The 13,931-nt window shown below is 51.8% G+C and overlaps 8 protein-coding genes across 8 annotated transcripts; 3 read left to right on the forward strand and 5 right to left on the reverse strand.

Annotated features, from left to right (window-relative positions):
• Positions 1 to 544: 544 nt before the first annotated feature.
• Positions 545 to 1,159, reverse strand: HD553DRAFT_340064 (DUF423-domain-containing protein; the record flags this gene model as incomplete). Its single annotated transcript, XM_046182500.1, has 4 exons — positions 545 to 569; positions 649 to 940; positions 1,012 to 1,035; positions 1,111 to 1,159. 4 exons carry the CDS (start codon positions 1,157 to 1,159, stop codon positions 545 to 547), a joined length of 390 nt encoding a protein of 129 aa, XP_046038368.1.
• Positions 1,160 to 1,702: 543 nt separating this feature from the next.
• HD553DRAFT_340065 (TB2/DP1, HVA22 family-domain-containing protein) lies at positions 1,703 to 3,260 on the forward strand (the record flags this gene model as incomplete). Its single annotated transcript, XM_046182501.1, has 6 exons — positions 1,703 to 1,734; positions 1,819 to 1,986; positions 2,073 to 2,136; positions 2,212 to 2,367; positions 2,467 to 2,624; positions 2,711 to 3,260. The coding sequence occupies 6 exons, from the start codon at positions 1,703 to 1,705 to the stop codon at positions 3,258 to 3,260; spliced, it is 1,128 nt and encodes a 375-aa protein (XP_046038369.1).
• Positions 3,261 to 3,306: 46 nt separating this feature from the next.
• On the reverse strand, positions 3,307 to 5,885 carry HD553DRAFT_281728 (uncharacterized protein). The gene is made up of 7 exons (XM_046178136.1): positions 5,541 to 5,885; positions 5,165 to 5,475; positions 4,751 to 5,102; positions 4,449 to 4,689; positions 4,035 to 4,386; positions 3,666 to 3,975; positions 3,307 to 3,601 (listed from the first exon to the last, which is right to left on the reverse strand). The coding sequence occupies exons 1-7, from the start codon at positions 5,814 to 5,816 to the stop codon at positions 3,542 to 3,544; spliced, it is 1,902 nt and encodes a 633-aa protein (XP_046038370.1). The 5' UTR covers positions 5,817 to 5,885; the 3' UTR covers positions 3,307 to 3,541.
• A 314-nt stretch (positions 5,886 to 6,199) lies between these two features.
• Positions 6,200 to 8,046, reverse strand: HD553DRAFT_306970 (uncharacterized protein). Its single transcript, XM_046179363.1, has 8 exons — positions 7,977 to 8,046; positions 7,664 to 7,876; positions 7,524 to 7,584; positions 7,330 to 7,423; positions 7,027 to 7,237; positions 6,853 to 6,949; positions 6,679 to 6,771; positions 6,200 to 6,594 (listed from the first exon to the last, which is right to left on the reverse strand). The coding sequence occupies exons 3-8, from the start codon at positions 7,559 to 7,561 to the stop codon at positions 6,570 to 6,572; spliced, it is 558 nt and encodes a 185-aa protein (XP_046038371.1). The 5' UTR covers positions 7,562 to 7,584; positions 7,664 to 7,876; positions 7,977 to 8,046; the 3' UTR covers positions 6,200 to 6,569.
• A 209-nt stretch (positions 8,047 to 8,255) lies between these two features.
• Positions 8,256 to 9,356, forward strand: HD553DRAFT_306973 (secE/sec61-gamma protein). Its single transcript, XM_046179364.1, has 5 exons — positions 8,256 to 8,392; positions 8,499 to 8,532; positions 8,616 to 8,703; positions 8,817 to 8,831; positions 8,915 to 9,356. The coding sequence occupies exons 1-5, from the start codon at positions 8,327 to 8,329 to the stop codon at positions 8,925 to 8,927; spliced, it is 216 nt and encodes a 71-aa protein (XP_046038372.1). The 5' UTR covers positions 8,256 to 8,326; the 3' UTR covers positions 8,928 to 9,356.
• On the reverse strand, positions 9,357 to 11,556 carry HD553DRAFT_306976 (uncharacterized protein). The gene is made up of 3 exons (XM_046179365.1): positions 10,499 to 11,556; positions 9,535 to 10,424; positions 9,357 to 9,461 (listed from the first exon to the last, which is right to left on the reverse strand). Exons 1-2 carry the CDS (start codon positions 11,399 to 11,401, stop codon positions 9,537 to 9,539), a joined length of 1,791 nt encoding a protein of 596 aa, XP_046038373.1. The 5' UTR covers positions 11,402 to 11,556; the 3' UTR covers positions 9,357 to 9,461; positions 9,535 to 9,536.
• HD553DRAFT_306980 (Mago nashi protein) lies at positions 11,518 to 13,031 on the reverse strand. Its single transcript, XM_046179366.1, has 9 exons — positions 12,904 to 13,031; positions 12,837 to 12,839; positions 12,693 to 12,748; positions 12,554 to 12,613; positions 12,348 to 12,411; positions 12,183 to 12,270; positions 12,014 to 12,103; positions 11,877 to 11,922; positions 11,518 to 11,802 (listed from the first exon to the last, which is right to left on the reverse strand). Exons 1-9 carry the CDS (start codon positions 12,942 to 12,944, stop codon positions 11,795 to 11,797), a joined length of 456 nt encoding a protein of 151 aa, XP_046038374.1. The 5' UTR covers positions 12,945 to 13,031; the 3' UTR covers positions 11,518 to 11,794.
• A 213-nt stretch (positions 13,032 to 13,244) lies between these two features.
• On the forward strand, positions 13,245 to 13,877 carry HD553DRAFT_184003 (uncharacterized protein). The gene is made up of 2 exons (XM_046176970.1): positions 13,245 to 13,485; positions 13,559 to 13,877. Exons 1-2 carry the CDS (start codon positions 13,310 to 13,312, stop codon positions 13,827 to 13,829), a joined length of 447 nt encoding a protein of 148 aa, XP_046038375.1. The 5' UTR covers positions 13,245 to 13,309; the 3' UTR covers positions 13,830 to 13,877.
• Positions 13,878 to 13,931: the final 54 nt, after the last annotated feature.

Genomic DNA, 13,931 nt, shown 5'->3' on the forward strand with positions numbered 1-13,931 from the left:
GTACTAATAACCGTTTGCATCGCTTGAATGTCGCAGGGACCTCTTCGACCCCCCTCATCCTGCAACTAAAGCAGCAGACCGCTCTCGACCACCTGTTCCGAAATTGTTGGGACTTTGACAGTCGCAGGAGGGATAGAGCGAATGGTACTTGTTGCCCTGTTGGACACGCCTGGAGACCATATTGCAGCCGCTGCGGCTGCCTTCAGGAAGATCGTCATGCGGTTGGCGGCAGGAGAACTTGTTTGGGGGGGCAATCGGGAGAAGCCTGAAAGATCGTCCAAGTATCGCATCTCATCGTCGCTTAGGTTGAATTCGTGGAAGTTCGGCTGCTTGAATAGGTCTTCCCTCGGCATTTTCCTGGGCGGTAAGTACCAGCCCGATCTTCGCATGGTGCACGCTCTTGCTGCAGTCAATTTCAGCTGATTGTATCGTTCGAGATGCCGACCGTGAGTATACCGCTGTTTCAAGCTCGTCCAAAGTGATGGTATGAATGGTGTGATATGGTCCATACGTGTGTACTGTACATCTACTCGAGTTCCTTGTTCTATAGTACAACCATCGACAAGTACCTAGAAATCGTAGAGGTAGGTCAGACACGCCCTCTTGACTCTAATAACCTGATCCTATCGAAGACCTTATCTCACTCACCCTAGAATCATCACAGACCCTCCTAGCGGGGTGACGGGTCCCATGAACTTGCCCATCTTTTCCCTAGCCAAGACCAATGGGAAGATGCTTCCCGAGAACATCAACGTCCCCGCGGCGATGGCCATGCTGGGGAAAGCCAATCTTCCCCTCGCAGTACCGAACCTAGGATGCAGGGAAATGGCCAAGAGGGAGACACCGTTGAAGATCAGGTATTGTGAGGCGGTGGACCAGGATTGAACGGAAAACGGGGAGAGGTCGGGGTAACGGGATTTCAGGGCATGAGAGCCGAAAGCTGCGGAGGTGGATCGAGAGCCCCAGTAAGTCACGGAGACATGCAAGTAACGAGGAAATGGCAGAGCGCACCCCCAGTAATGATACCAGATGCAGCTGGCGAGGTTCAATGTATATTAGATGTCAGCGATATCTGGTCTTGTCAACCGTCATGTCCGAAATGGCACTCACTGAACAGAGCGCCGGTCCGCCAGATGATAGAGGGGTTTACGAAGGGCATGACTGATTGTCTATCAGAGGAGTTCTACGGGAGATGACAGCAGTGTGAGGCTTCTGAAGGCTGGAGGACGATGTATACGGCAGTGTACCAAGATCTATTGTAGGTAAGATAGATCTCTCAATTCCGCAGGTCGCTCGACGCCTCCGCTACCGACGCTGCTCAGCAGGGCAGGTGACGAATATCGCAATCGACCACAACTAGCAAACTACTACTTAGTCTTCGTCCTACAACAACATGTGCTACAGCCCCACCAGAATTCAATGTTAGCATCAATCAACAGCTCGTCTGTGTGATAGCCTCCGCAGACAGTACATCATTGGGAAAGGTCTACATTCCGCAAACGCTTCTCTGTTACCTCTCGGCTGTGTCAGACGGGAAAACAGCTCTGTGCAAAGGCAATCTCTTCCGGGTCACAGCAAGCGACACATCGGACCTTCAGGATCTCACCACTATCATTGAAGACCGGTTCCCCTAGGTCTTTGTTATCAACGCAAAGAACCATACCGGATCATCAAGTAGCCCAGTGGCATAGACGAGGCAGCGATGTTTATCAGTCTATTCGCCAAGATCGTCAGGTAAGCGGCATGTCTTCACAGGCTTCAAGTGCCACACAGATCCATCAACAACGAGTCTGATCTAGAAACTTCTACTTTCCTCAGCAACGTCGCCTGCTACCTCTACCCAGCCTATGCATCCTACAAAGCTCTTGCTCTGACCCCTATCAACAGCCATGACGCAACCGTGCAGACCGAAAGGTGGTTGATGTACTGGGCTGTGGTCGGGTGCTGGACGGCGATTGAGAGTGTGGCCTGGTGGTTGCTCTACGTGTGAGTGCAGAAACATGTGCATAGATTCAGCCGGTCGGATTTCTGGGATGCTGATATGGGATATTGGTTTGGTGGCGACCTCGCAGGATCCCTTTCTACTCGTTGATCAAGTGCACCTTCTTCCTATGGTTATCACTCCCTCAATTCGAGGTCAGTACATGTACTCAACAGCTCATGCTTGACAACCTCAGCTGACGCCAGACCCCCTGCTTGCCCTGATTACAGGGGTCAACCTACATTTACAATCAATACCTTGCCCCGGCCTTTGCCGAGCATGAATACGATATCGATTCCTTCCTCGCTAGTCTACAAGGCCGAGCGGGGTCTGGCTTGGCGGCAATCATCAGTTGGATCTGGGCTCAAGCAAGAGCGCATCTCAATGTATGTCAACTACTGCCTCCCAATCTCTGAGTTCACATGTCGAAGATGAGTCTAAAAATGCTGATCGAGCGGTCCTACATATCGTTTTTATATGTGTAGATGCAACCTGGTAACTCCACCGCTCAAGCTCAGAGTGGCTACCAAGGTAATCATCCCCATATCCCGGCGGATACTGCGCCTCAGCCTCCGACAATGCATGATCCCGCCTCGGGAATGATGAGGCAGGCCATGGGTCTCGCCACCAGATACGCCGGAAAGTAGGTCCCACCGTTGACATGCGACTGCTGCTTGATCTGGATCCTAAAGTTGACCCATCCTGTTTTGCGCCTTGTTTTTCCATCAGCTACGCCCCCGTGATCGCGCTCGCCTGGCAGAATATGTCCGCAGCGAGCAATCGAGCCGGACCAGGTCATCGCGCTGCGACACCTGAAGAGCCCGTTCGAGGGTTCGACGTAGATCCAGTCCAGACTCATTCGCAACCGACGACTCCTGCTTCTACAAGCCCGCAATATCCAAGCTTCCCGCCCACTCCGCCTTCATTCGCTTATGCTGGAGAACAGAGCTCGCAGGCGATGAGACAAGCCGCCTCTCAATTGTTCGCATCGAGCCGACAAGCACCTCAACAGAGCTTACATCAACGAAGCGTGACCACTCCAGCTGGTCGTAGTACCCCTGGTTCTCGTTCCTCATCAGGCGAGGACGTCCGACCTGGACGGGTCAGCTCAAGAGGCTCCGGCTACAACAGCTGGGGTGAAGGATCGGCCTTTGAGCAGGTCAACAAGGAGGATGTTGCCGGGTTCGAACAGACACCTGAGCGACCCCGACCCAGCGGTCGAGGATCGAGTTGGTTTGGATGGAGCGGTGCTACGCCTCCTAAAGGCAAGACGGAATGAACGCGCTATGTTTGCTGTTTCGTAGGCTTGATGGCCTTCTCATTTGTATGTGCGACTAGTCTTGTATTAGTATCAGCCAATTGTCTTATGTACGAATCCCCCATATGTATTACAGCTACCCGGTTAGATGCCACTTCAAGGCCATGTGGATAGAGGAACTCGGCTTTGACTCGAGCGGGCCAAATCATCAGGTAGCCTCTTCTCCCCAATGGGCTTCACGCCCGGCTTTTCTCGTTTCTGTACTATGCACAGCGTCGAGGCTTTACCACAATATGACGCTACTACGCATCCGTTTCAGATTTGCGTGAAAGATCCCAGATGTCAAAACGAGTTACCTCGTGCTATGTACGATAAGCAGGCGCGATTTCAGACTCAGTTGGTCGAGGGTCTAGCTGTTTAACTTACAGCTTGCGCGATTCCTCCGGTAGATGCGGTCAAACCGAGCAGACGTTTACTCGAACCGGCCATCATCCCAGAGCTAGGGAGCTTGGCCTCCCACAATGGCAGTACTTCCTCCATTTCTCCAGGGATGATCAGCTCAGCCTGTACCGTCTCGCTTTCTGCATTCATGGCAATCCTCAGAGTCCGCGTTTCTCCGTCAGACAAATCAGGCAATGAAAAAGGCGGTGTTACCGCGATGCAATGCCGGTGGTGCGATTTTGGTGGGGAATGCAGAGAGATATGCGGGGTTGGGGGGTCGTTGCATCGATCGACTCTGCGAGTGATGTCTACCATCAGCTTGCATCCGAGTATGGCGAGAATACCCGTACTCACGTTTGATAAGTATCAATCTCTGTTGCCCAGTCTCCGCTTCCCCCGAGCCCATCGTAACCTAGTCCCGCCCCGCCCTCCCCCGACAGTTGAGCCGGAATATCCCCCTGCTGCTGAAGACAGACGAACGCCATGCCATCTGCGCCCTGGTCCTGTCCAGGTGACAGCGTTATTCGAAAATCAACCTCCACCACGAAAGATGACGTAGACGGGATAGAGGTCGAGACGAATGCTGTTCCGATCTGCGAAGTCTCGTTTGGGGTGAGAATGAGATAGTGATCGGCCCGTCTAGCAGATCCACCGAGACGGAGGTTGTCGTCAACCGATCGCAGGGTATGATCCGGATTGAGCTTTGCTATATGTGATGCCTAGAAGTCAATAGTCATCGCTGGCTGGATGCTTGATCTGACAACTGACTATGGAGAGTGCTGATCGCGAACGACTTTCCCCCTCCCGCTCCGGACTCTGCCCTCATAGCTCTCCACTCCTTGGTTCCGCTTTTTCGAGCCTTGTGAGTATCATTGGATCCTTGAGCTACCCGCAGTCGACCTTCGTGATCTGCCATCCAAGCCTCTTGCTTCTCGTCTCGCTCTGCCAATTCGGTCTGCCTTGTCTCAGAAAGAATTTCCCGCCTTCCAGTTGTGATAGCTGCGAGTTTCTATAATTATAGCGGTCCAATCAGCAAAACAGACACCTATACTTTATATATACAGACTTACCTCTGCGAGATCTTGCTCGTCCCACTTCCGCCGTCGTTCCCAGCCATGCTCATGATAATCCGCCACATAGCCACGGCTAACATCCTGCGCCCCTTCCACCCCAAAAGCCAAGACGTAGCTCATCTTCCTTCCCCAACCCAGCTCGTACATTAGCGGAGTGTCGAACGCTGCCTCACACGAATCCAAGTGAACCCATCGTTGCGCCGATCGGGAATAGTATTCGTTCCAGACGTGGTCTTCCTGATTATGTACGATCCTGGCGTCGAGACCGACAGAGCGGAGGAAGAGCATGAATAGGTTGGCAAACTCTCCGCATCGGCCTTCGCGAGTTTCGAGAAGTTTTTCTGGGACACTGATGGGACCGACAATAGTTCATATCAGTCTCGAGGCTACCCTGTACTGGATCAAACTCACTTATACCGTGGGAATTTCCGAATCGGATGTGAGGGGTCGGCCTTACATCGATGCATCTCTACTCTGCCAGCTCCATACTTGCGATCCTCTTCGTTCAGTTCGCCTCCCGTCAAAGTGCTTTCGAACTGTGTTTCCACAGAGCATTCTGGGCAAGTGATAGGGTCTATCCATCTCATAAAGCTCTCCTTGAACCACCGGACGAGGTTGAGAGCCAGGATATCATCCTGTTCGAGCTCGAAAGAGAAGTTACCATGTTCTGGCCTTCTTGATATGTCGAGGACAGATTCAGGGATTTGTGCTCTGGCTTTAGACTGTAACATGATAGAACGAGACTCAGCATGACTTATATCGCGTCAGGTCTGGAGACCAGGCTCACCTGTAGACCTTTGTCCTCGTACTTGTCCGTTTCCTGATCTCGACCTATCAAATAGTCGCGCATATCCGCTCTTCTTCGACCCGAGAATCCACCTCCAAGTCGCAAGAACCTGGATATTCTCGCTTGTAGATCTTGGTTGAGCCAGAAGACAACGAGCCAGGTTTGCAGCTGACGTGCATCCTGGACCGTGATCTGACGAGGCTGCCTGTTACGCCGAGCTTCTCGTTGGAGATAACCGAGGACGATCTCGCGGGTGCGAGCTTCCGATAAGCCCATCTTGCCGAGATGTTGAAAGTCTTTTGGTGTCTTGATATAGTTTCGAAGCGAGGTCAACCCAACAATAATATGTATGAACACGAGAGTGCATAGATGGCATGAATATGGTTAGTTCTCGTGCTCGTGCACACTGCTTCTATGACGAATCGTACCCGTAGGAAGCTATTGAGAGCGTTATCCGGAATCAAATCTTATTCGACCACTATATCCTCTGCGCCATGTTCTGAACCCCCCTCCCCCTCGGATCCTCATTAAGATCGGATCTCTCCTTTTCAACCACTGGGTGACACGATGACATGCGTGCGTAGTCGCAGGAAGTGAGGCGTCAGATGGTCTAATGTCTCAGACGGCCGGTGAGTTGATGACGATTTGCCGCCTAAAACCGCTGGACGTCATTCTCCTCGACACGTCAGGCTTAGCTGTTGGTCTGCAGCGACTAACCCGCTCATCGCGTGTTTTGCATATTGTCGACCTACCCCAATCCGAGACGAACCACAAGAGGCACACACAGCTGTTTGCCGTCGAGAACAAATTCTGTATCTGATTTTTCGTTACAAAACAAGCACGATACGGTCCGAGCTATCGTGATGCATATCGTGACCAAAAGAAGCGGGGTTGGATGATCGAAAGGGTCGATATGGGCATGGAGGACAGAGGATATTTGCCAAGGGGTAGAATGAGCAAGCAAAGGAGGAAGAAAGGAGGATGGGGTAATGATTATCGGAGAGAGGGTTCTTTTGAAAGCAAGACCATCTATTGAGGAGGCCTCATAGGGAAGCTGCGACCGAGATGAAGATCAGGTTTCGTTTCAGACGACAAGCCAGAGGGAGACGCGGCTGAACACAGAGAGAGTTGAACTTACCCGGGAGGCATACCCTGCGGAGGGAACCCGACAGGAGGCATACCGGGCCTGAAACCTGGGGGCATACCTTGAGGAGGGAAACCAGGGGGCATACTGACGATGTCAAATCAATAGCGGGTCAGTCTCGATTCGACAGGCCGAAACAAGGGTTAAACTGGAGACGACTCGACTTACCCAGCGGGAGCACCTGGGAAACCGGGAGGCATCATACCAGGAGGGAAACCAGCAGGGGGTCGAGCATACGGCATCGGTCGGGCCGAAATTCCACCCGCTATGGCACCGATCGATTCATCCACATCAGTTCCTGAATCGCACTGAATCCTGCTGGTTCGGAACGCTGCGACTCACCAGGGGGCATCAAAGGCATCCCTCTACCAGCGGCAACTCCCTTTCCAGGCCCAGCCATCATTCCCGGTCCGTCCTCCTTGTTTGGCGGTGGTCCGTCTACGCTGACGGATACAATCGTCTCTCCACGGAGGATGACCAGGCCGAGAGTTCGCTTCTGTTCGACTTCAGGAGCGGATTCTTTAGGGTCCGTCGAGGTCTTTGACTTCTTGCCCTGTTGGTATATTAATTTTGTACAGAGTGGTGTCAGTCGATGTGTTAAGGAAGACATCGAGAAATTGGCTCCTGGACACAAAGCCGACTCACCTTGACCCGCCTAAACTCTTCACATTCGGCCAACACCATGTTCATGTGCTTGTCAAACGCCAACATCTGTCCGATCAACTGTCTTCCATCGTTCCTGCATCGCATCACGTTGCACAACAATGAAGAGAATCCGAATGAGATGAGGTAAGTAAACGAGACGAGTCGATAGCGCGAATCGAAGGCTGAGGACGAACAGGGTGACCTTGAGTCGGTAGTTGACGAGGTTGAGCATCTTGCTCGCACGGGCTTTTGGGGCTACAAAGGCGAAAGAGATCAGGATGGTGAGTACCGTTCCAGATTTGAGAACCTAAGCGAGTCTTGCATGGGAACTCACGAGGCTGTGAAACATGAGATGAGACGTCGAGTGACACGAGCGAGAAAAAACGAGTTAAATTGTTAGCGAACTTGCTTTATGTACGGGCTTGCTTGCACGATCGGCGTCTGAGCGTGCTGGCGTGGCTTTATTTCCTTGTATCATTTCGGCTATCTTCCACTTCTATAGCCCTTGGTATGCACAACCTCTTCTCGCCGTATGACCAGCTTGAGTCTTTCTCCCATATCGCGTTTGCGAGATCCAGTTCCAGATTGTCGATACGTTCAAAGACCTGCCGTGACTATGCCGTCTTTTCTCGACGCGGACGACTTACCATGATGAAAAGCCTAGTCTCCGGATCTTTCTATGGGGTCTAGAGGAGGATGCGGGGATCGCTAAAAAGGGTTTCGGTCTTGAGTGCAAGGTGGGCAAAGGATATGAATCAGATCGACTTGGACGACTCTTCGAGGGGTCGCTGCCGGCAGACAAGGGCATGGGAGATCGCTTTCTCACGCGCGCGTGTCCCCCACGCACGCTCACAGCGAGCAGGAGGTTGATTGACACATCGACACACCCTACCTACCTACACCTACCCATCGAACTTCGATTGACCATGCTTCCTCTGTCAACTCTGTCGATCTAGCCACCCTTCGCATAACATCGATAGCATCTGTCTTCCTCAAAATGTCCGAAAACATGGTCAAAGACTTTGCCGACGTGCCCCAAAAGTTCGTCAAGGAGGGAACTCAGGTACGTCAAACGTCGAACGGCCATGACCGCCGAGGTCCTTCAGGCTGCAGGATCAGAGCTGATCTCTTTCCTGTGAATCGATTAATTCTGTCGACTGGACGAACAGTTCATCAACCGATGTACCAAGCCTACTCAGAAGGGTGAGCCAGCCTATACTACCGGTCACCATGTAGACCTCGACCTGATCTAACCTCCGGGATGGTCCCCTTTCGGTCCTATCCAGAATATATCCAACTCTGCCGAGCCGTCGCCGTAGGATTCGCCGTCATGGGCTTCATCGGGTACTTTGTCAAGCTCGTACATATCCCAATGTAAGTCGACCTTTCTGTTTCCGTCCTGTTTGTGGCTTGTCCAGGTATAGCCTAAAGCAGGATCGAGGGACTGACGCTGTATATTCTCTCCTTCGCATTATCCAACGCAATAGTAACCAGATCTTGGTGTACGTAATCCTATGCCTTCTCTCCTGCTTGTTTGTGTGAGGAAAAGTTCGAGCTGATAGTTGCGTCAACATCGTATAAACAGCGGAGGAGCATGATCCCCCTCTTATTCCATCCTTCACCTTGATCCCTCTCTTCTCGACACCCTTCGACACTTTCCACTACACAGCATGCGACAAAATACTACGGAACCTTCATACCCCTTTCCTTTCCCAACTTTTTACCAAATCCATACCGGTCCAGCCCATCCACTCTGTCATTCCTGTTCGGCCTCGCAAAACATCCATTTACCATATGAAGCGGGTACCTGCACATCAGACGTGACTACGCGGAAAGCACGCGGAAAGCAATTTGTTTGTTCTTGGAACACGGACGCGGTGTGGGGTAGGCGCAGGGACAGACGGACGAACGGGAGGAAGGGAGAAATGACATCCGATGGGAGGGCAATTCCATTTCGTTCTGCTTCATCATTGGGAGAATATGCATAGTTGTACAACAGATTCGATATACATCCTCGCCCTTGCTTCAGTCTGCATCTCGTCCGCTATTCCGATTTACATCGCAGCGTTGTTAATGATACGTAAAATCATCTAGTTTTCCTATACCACATCATGGGGTTGTCATACCCTCACCTAGAATATACCGCTCACCAATTTGACGCGAGCTCTGTATCGACGACTGATAATGACCCTTCCGTCGACTCACCTCTATCCATGCCCGTTTTCCAGAATCGAGTCCTCATAGATCCAATCCACATCGTCCTGACTCTCGACATCCGGTGGAGATTCGATGGATTCGATGGGCGGAACTTTGTGGGACGTGACCTCGTCGCCTATCGACGAGACGTGTTCGCTTTGCCAGTTCATCACCTTGACGTCCACCGGTGGCGAATCTGCGTCCAGGATCGACCTCCACGGATCGGCTTCGGTTCCTAGCTGTGGATCTAGGCCATCTTGCATGTCCTCGTCGCAGCTGGGATTTCCTGGGCAAGAGTTATCACGAGTCGCATTATCGTCTGAGTGAGATGAGCTTGCCATTCGTTGACTTTTGGCACCGCTCGGTGTTCCAGCGGGATCCCCGACCTTGACGTAGGAAACGACAGGAGCCGTTGTCTCTACACTGACACCAGTGATCCTGACACGCTCCATCTGCAACTCCTCCGCTGATGCCGCAAAGTTCATCACTGGCTCGTCGTAACTAAGAAGTTCGTCGATCCTCGTCTTCAACCTCTTCGCAATCGTGACTTCGTGCTTGCGAGTTGACCTGCCAACTGCCTGTGAAGCAGTGATGAGGAACTCGACGAGGACGGAAAACGTTTCTTTCGCCTCCTTCTCGATGACGAACATCTCCGGTGCGTCGGATCCAGCAAAGGCTACAACTGCCTTTTCATATGGAATTTCGAGGATCCCGTCTTCCGCGTAGTGAGCCCCTTTCGTTTGAAGCGTGTGAGTATTCTTCTTGTAGACCCAAGTTGAGACTTCGTCAAGACCGGTATACTGAAACATGCGAAAGGATGGGCCGTGCATGGCTATGGCAAAGATGGTACCATCGATGATGTTACCAACCTTGAGGCAAGACAATATTTGTGCTAAGGACTGGCGATGCCCAACGCAATGTTGACGTTAGCATCAAGACTCGTATGTCATCCTCGTGAAGGTATCGGACGCACATCGGCTCGAGGAGCATTTGCTTGACCCAATATGCCAATGAGCCTGACTCGCTGTAGGACTGGAGAGTCGCCCCCTGGATGAAATACCCAAATATCGTCCGGATCCGTGTGGCTTTCAAGAGCCGCTTCGATCTGCCTTGCGTTCGGTCTCGCCTGATCTGGTCTATCCGATCCCGGTTGTCCAGCTGATCCTGTTTCCAGATCCTTGATCTCATACCTCGAGGTGCCATGCGACACTCCTGAGGGAGCATCGGATACTGTATGATTTAATTTCACGTATAACTTCAATAGCAGCTTCGTTCTGTTCCTGTATGTAACCGTTTCGGCAGGATTCGCCGTCTTGAATCGGTCTCGATATGTCTTGGATCCCGCAATGGCCGTTGAATTGAGGTACGCTCTCAAATTCACTCCCGACGCATGGGTGAGAGGAGGTCTACTGATCGCCAGAAGATACCTGTATTTCTGACGGGTTTTGGCCGGCTCTTCGCTCGAGTGCAGAACACTCTCAAGCCCCTCCAGCAGCATATCATACACGAGATCGTGGTGTTGATTGTAGATTGCTTCGATGAGTTCTTGCCAGGCCAGCTTTGTTTCGCTTTCGATCCAATTTGAGACTTGAGACCAGCCTTGAAACAGACCGATCCTGTGACCAAAGTCGCCCTCGATGGTGTCAACGTGCTGCTTGATCTGCGATGCAGATAACTCGATGTACCTGGGCCGGATGCGTCCGGTATCATAAGCGTGATCGATAAGGAAGAAGTCTCGTTTGATAGCCTCGATGGTTTCCCCTTTTATGGCAGAACTTGGCGGCCCAGAAGCAGCGCCCGCAGATGCCATCTGCCCGGCCCAATCCGCCTTGGATATGAACTCGATATCGTCCTCTCCCATGGTATCCTCTGCCATAGGGTGCAAGTAGTTGATCCGTTATCCTGGAGAGCACGGTTAGCGACCTGATTTGTTCCGACCAAAACGACAACATGCAGACGACTCCAAAAGCGAGCGATTCACTAAAACGAATATCCGTTCTTGAACCCCGACAAAATGATGTCACAGGGGAGCGCTTCGTGACATGCTTTGTCCCGGGACATCGTGATCACGCCCCAGGTCTAGCATTGTTCGGGAATCAGCAGGCGCAAGTTCGAATCTCGATGCACTGCCATTTTAGTACATGCTACTGGATTATCATCGTCCAGCCAGACATAGAGCAGACGGTATACAAACGGGAGGAAGAGAAACCGAATGCAGGGGACGAGGGGTATCGCCATACGCCCTGCTTTTCATCCTGATCTGGATCGTTTATTGAACTGACATGGCAGACAGATCGGTAGGGTCAGTCCGACCAGTTAAGCTCCGACGCACTAATGGGAAAGAAACTCACTGGGCTTGATCTTGAAGTGCAGCGAAATCAACGAAAAGATGAAGCACTACATGTCGGGGGTGGAATGATTCGTCCCGCTCGTTAACAAATTCTCTCTCGGGCTGTCGAGCTAGCAGCATCTGAAGACCCGCACTGACCTTGAGATCCTGTACCAAGTAGTAGAACACCCTCAGACCATCAGGGTCTTGCGAATCTTGCACATCCGCAAGCGAACCGATCTTGGCCGTCTGTCGAGCACGATATACAGGAACGATTCAGCGAACGATCTCCATAAGCTCCAGCCTTTCAGTTCATGCGGGGGCTCACCTCGAACGAAATGTGTTCGTTGTCAATCCTCACTTCCAACTCTTGCTTTCCGACAATGTTCTTCTTTGGCCAGGCAGAGTCATCTTCCCTACAAACGATCAAGTTCCACGTTCGAGCAATGAGGATGATGTACAGGCAGACGCAACGAGAGGCGGCGGGACTGACTTGGTCACTTCGCTATCCCGGATGATCCGCTTGAACTCTTCTACGACGAGGGGTCCGACGAACACTGTCGGTCGGATATCAGGTTCGATGCACAGCCGGAGAGCGATTAGGATAGCAATGATCATGGGAAGGAACAGAAACAACGTCAATTCACTCAAAACAAGTTAGCGCAACGCAAGGGCTACGGACAAGTGTCCGGTACATACTCTCTTTACGAATCAACGAATCATTTCGGTAGTTCGAGTTGTTGGCATATCGAAGTCGTCCTAGCAAAAAGATACGAGACGTATCAGCCACAAGAACATGGTAAGCAGGTTCAGCAAGAGGCTATATGACTTGACTAACCTTGAGAGTATTCAAACTCCAAGAATTCATGTCCGTGCATACCCTGATGACCGGTGCTGTTCACAATTGACATGATTCCTCAAGATTAGACGATACCAATCTCCGGCGAACTTCGAAGAGAGAGTCACGAACTAGTATCTGCAGTAGACAAGGGTAAAGGATCAGCAACGAGGTTGTATCGAAGATGTACCTCGAAACCCCATGATCCACATACCGGAGGTAGAAGGGGTCCTTGTCTGCCGCGGAAGCCATTTTGAGCGTCTCTATGAGTCTAAAGAGGGGATCTAGTGTTATCAAGTCTGCAAGTCGTCGAATCGTGAAGATGATATGAGCTATCGTGACGGGCAGAACGTAGATGCCGAAGTACAGGTTGTCAACCGCAACCTCATCATGCATGCCGTTAGCTAGCCTAGCCCCAGGGCCCACTAGCGTCGTGATCGTGTCACGTGAAAGCGCGATCGCACAGGCGGTGATGCCGTCGAGGCTATGTACTCATCTACGTATTCCGTTCACCATCGATACTACTACCAGCTATATCTGCATCTTCGATCTACAAATTCTCGCACCTGCGCACTTGAACGAGCTCTTCGCACTGGTAAAATAACCTTTTCACGAAGATGTGGCCGCTACCGAACCACCACCAGGCTCCGAGTCTGTACCGAGGGCACCGCCGATCGTCTTTCCGGGCTCTCGACGACTCAGAGGTGATCGAATTGAGAGCCAGGTATAGGACTTTCTTTGGGGCCTACTACAGAACCAGCCTGATGTGCCTCGCTTATGCCGCATCCATTCTGTGAGTGTGACGCTAGATCTAGTCATTTGATCGTGGTGCTAAGAGATGCCGCACATATTATGCGATGATGCAGCAAGATATTCAGCCAACAATTCTATTCCATCGGGATCGTCTTCATCGTACTAGCTCTTCTCATCCTGGTCATCGCCTATACACGCTCTTATCGCTCCGACAAGGATTTCTCGGACGCAGCGGCACAAGGGGTCAGGACGGACGTGATCGACCCTAACGGGGAGAGGATCTTCGGGAGACCGTTTCGGACGAGTGGGAATCAGGTCGTCCTCCTCGGAGGGTTGGTCATCGGGACAGAAATCGCTCTGCTCGTTCTCATTATGATGCTCTGAGGTCCACATTGCATCGGGGATACGCAGAGGAGCGACCTGGGTCTACCCCGGCCGGAAGAAGTTGGCAATTCGCTTTCTGCCAACAACCTTCCGTCTCAATGG

Source organism: Filobasidium floriforme (assembly GCF_021052385.1).
Source record: "Filobasidium floriforme strain CBS 6241 chromosome Unknown HD553scaffold_5, whole genome shotgun sequence".
Classification (NCBI taxonomy): Eukaryota; Fungi; Basidiomycota; class Tremellomycetes; order Filobasidiales; family Filobasidiaceae; genus Filobasidium; species Filobasidium floriforme.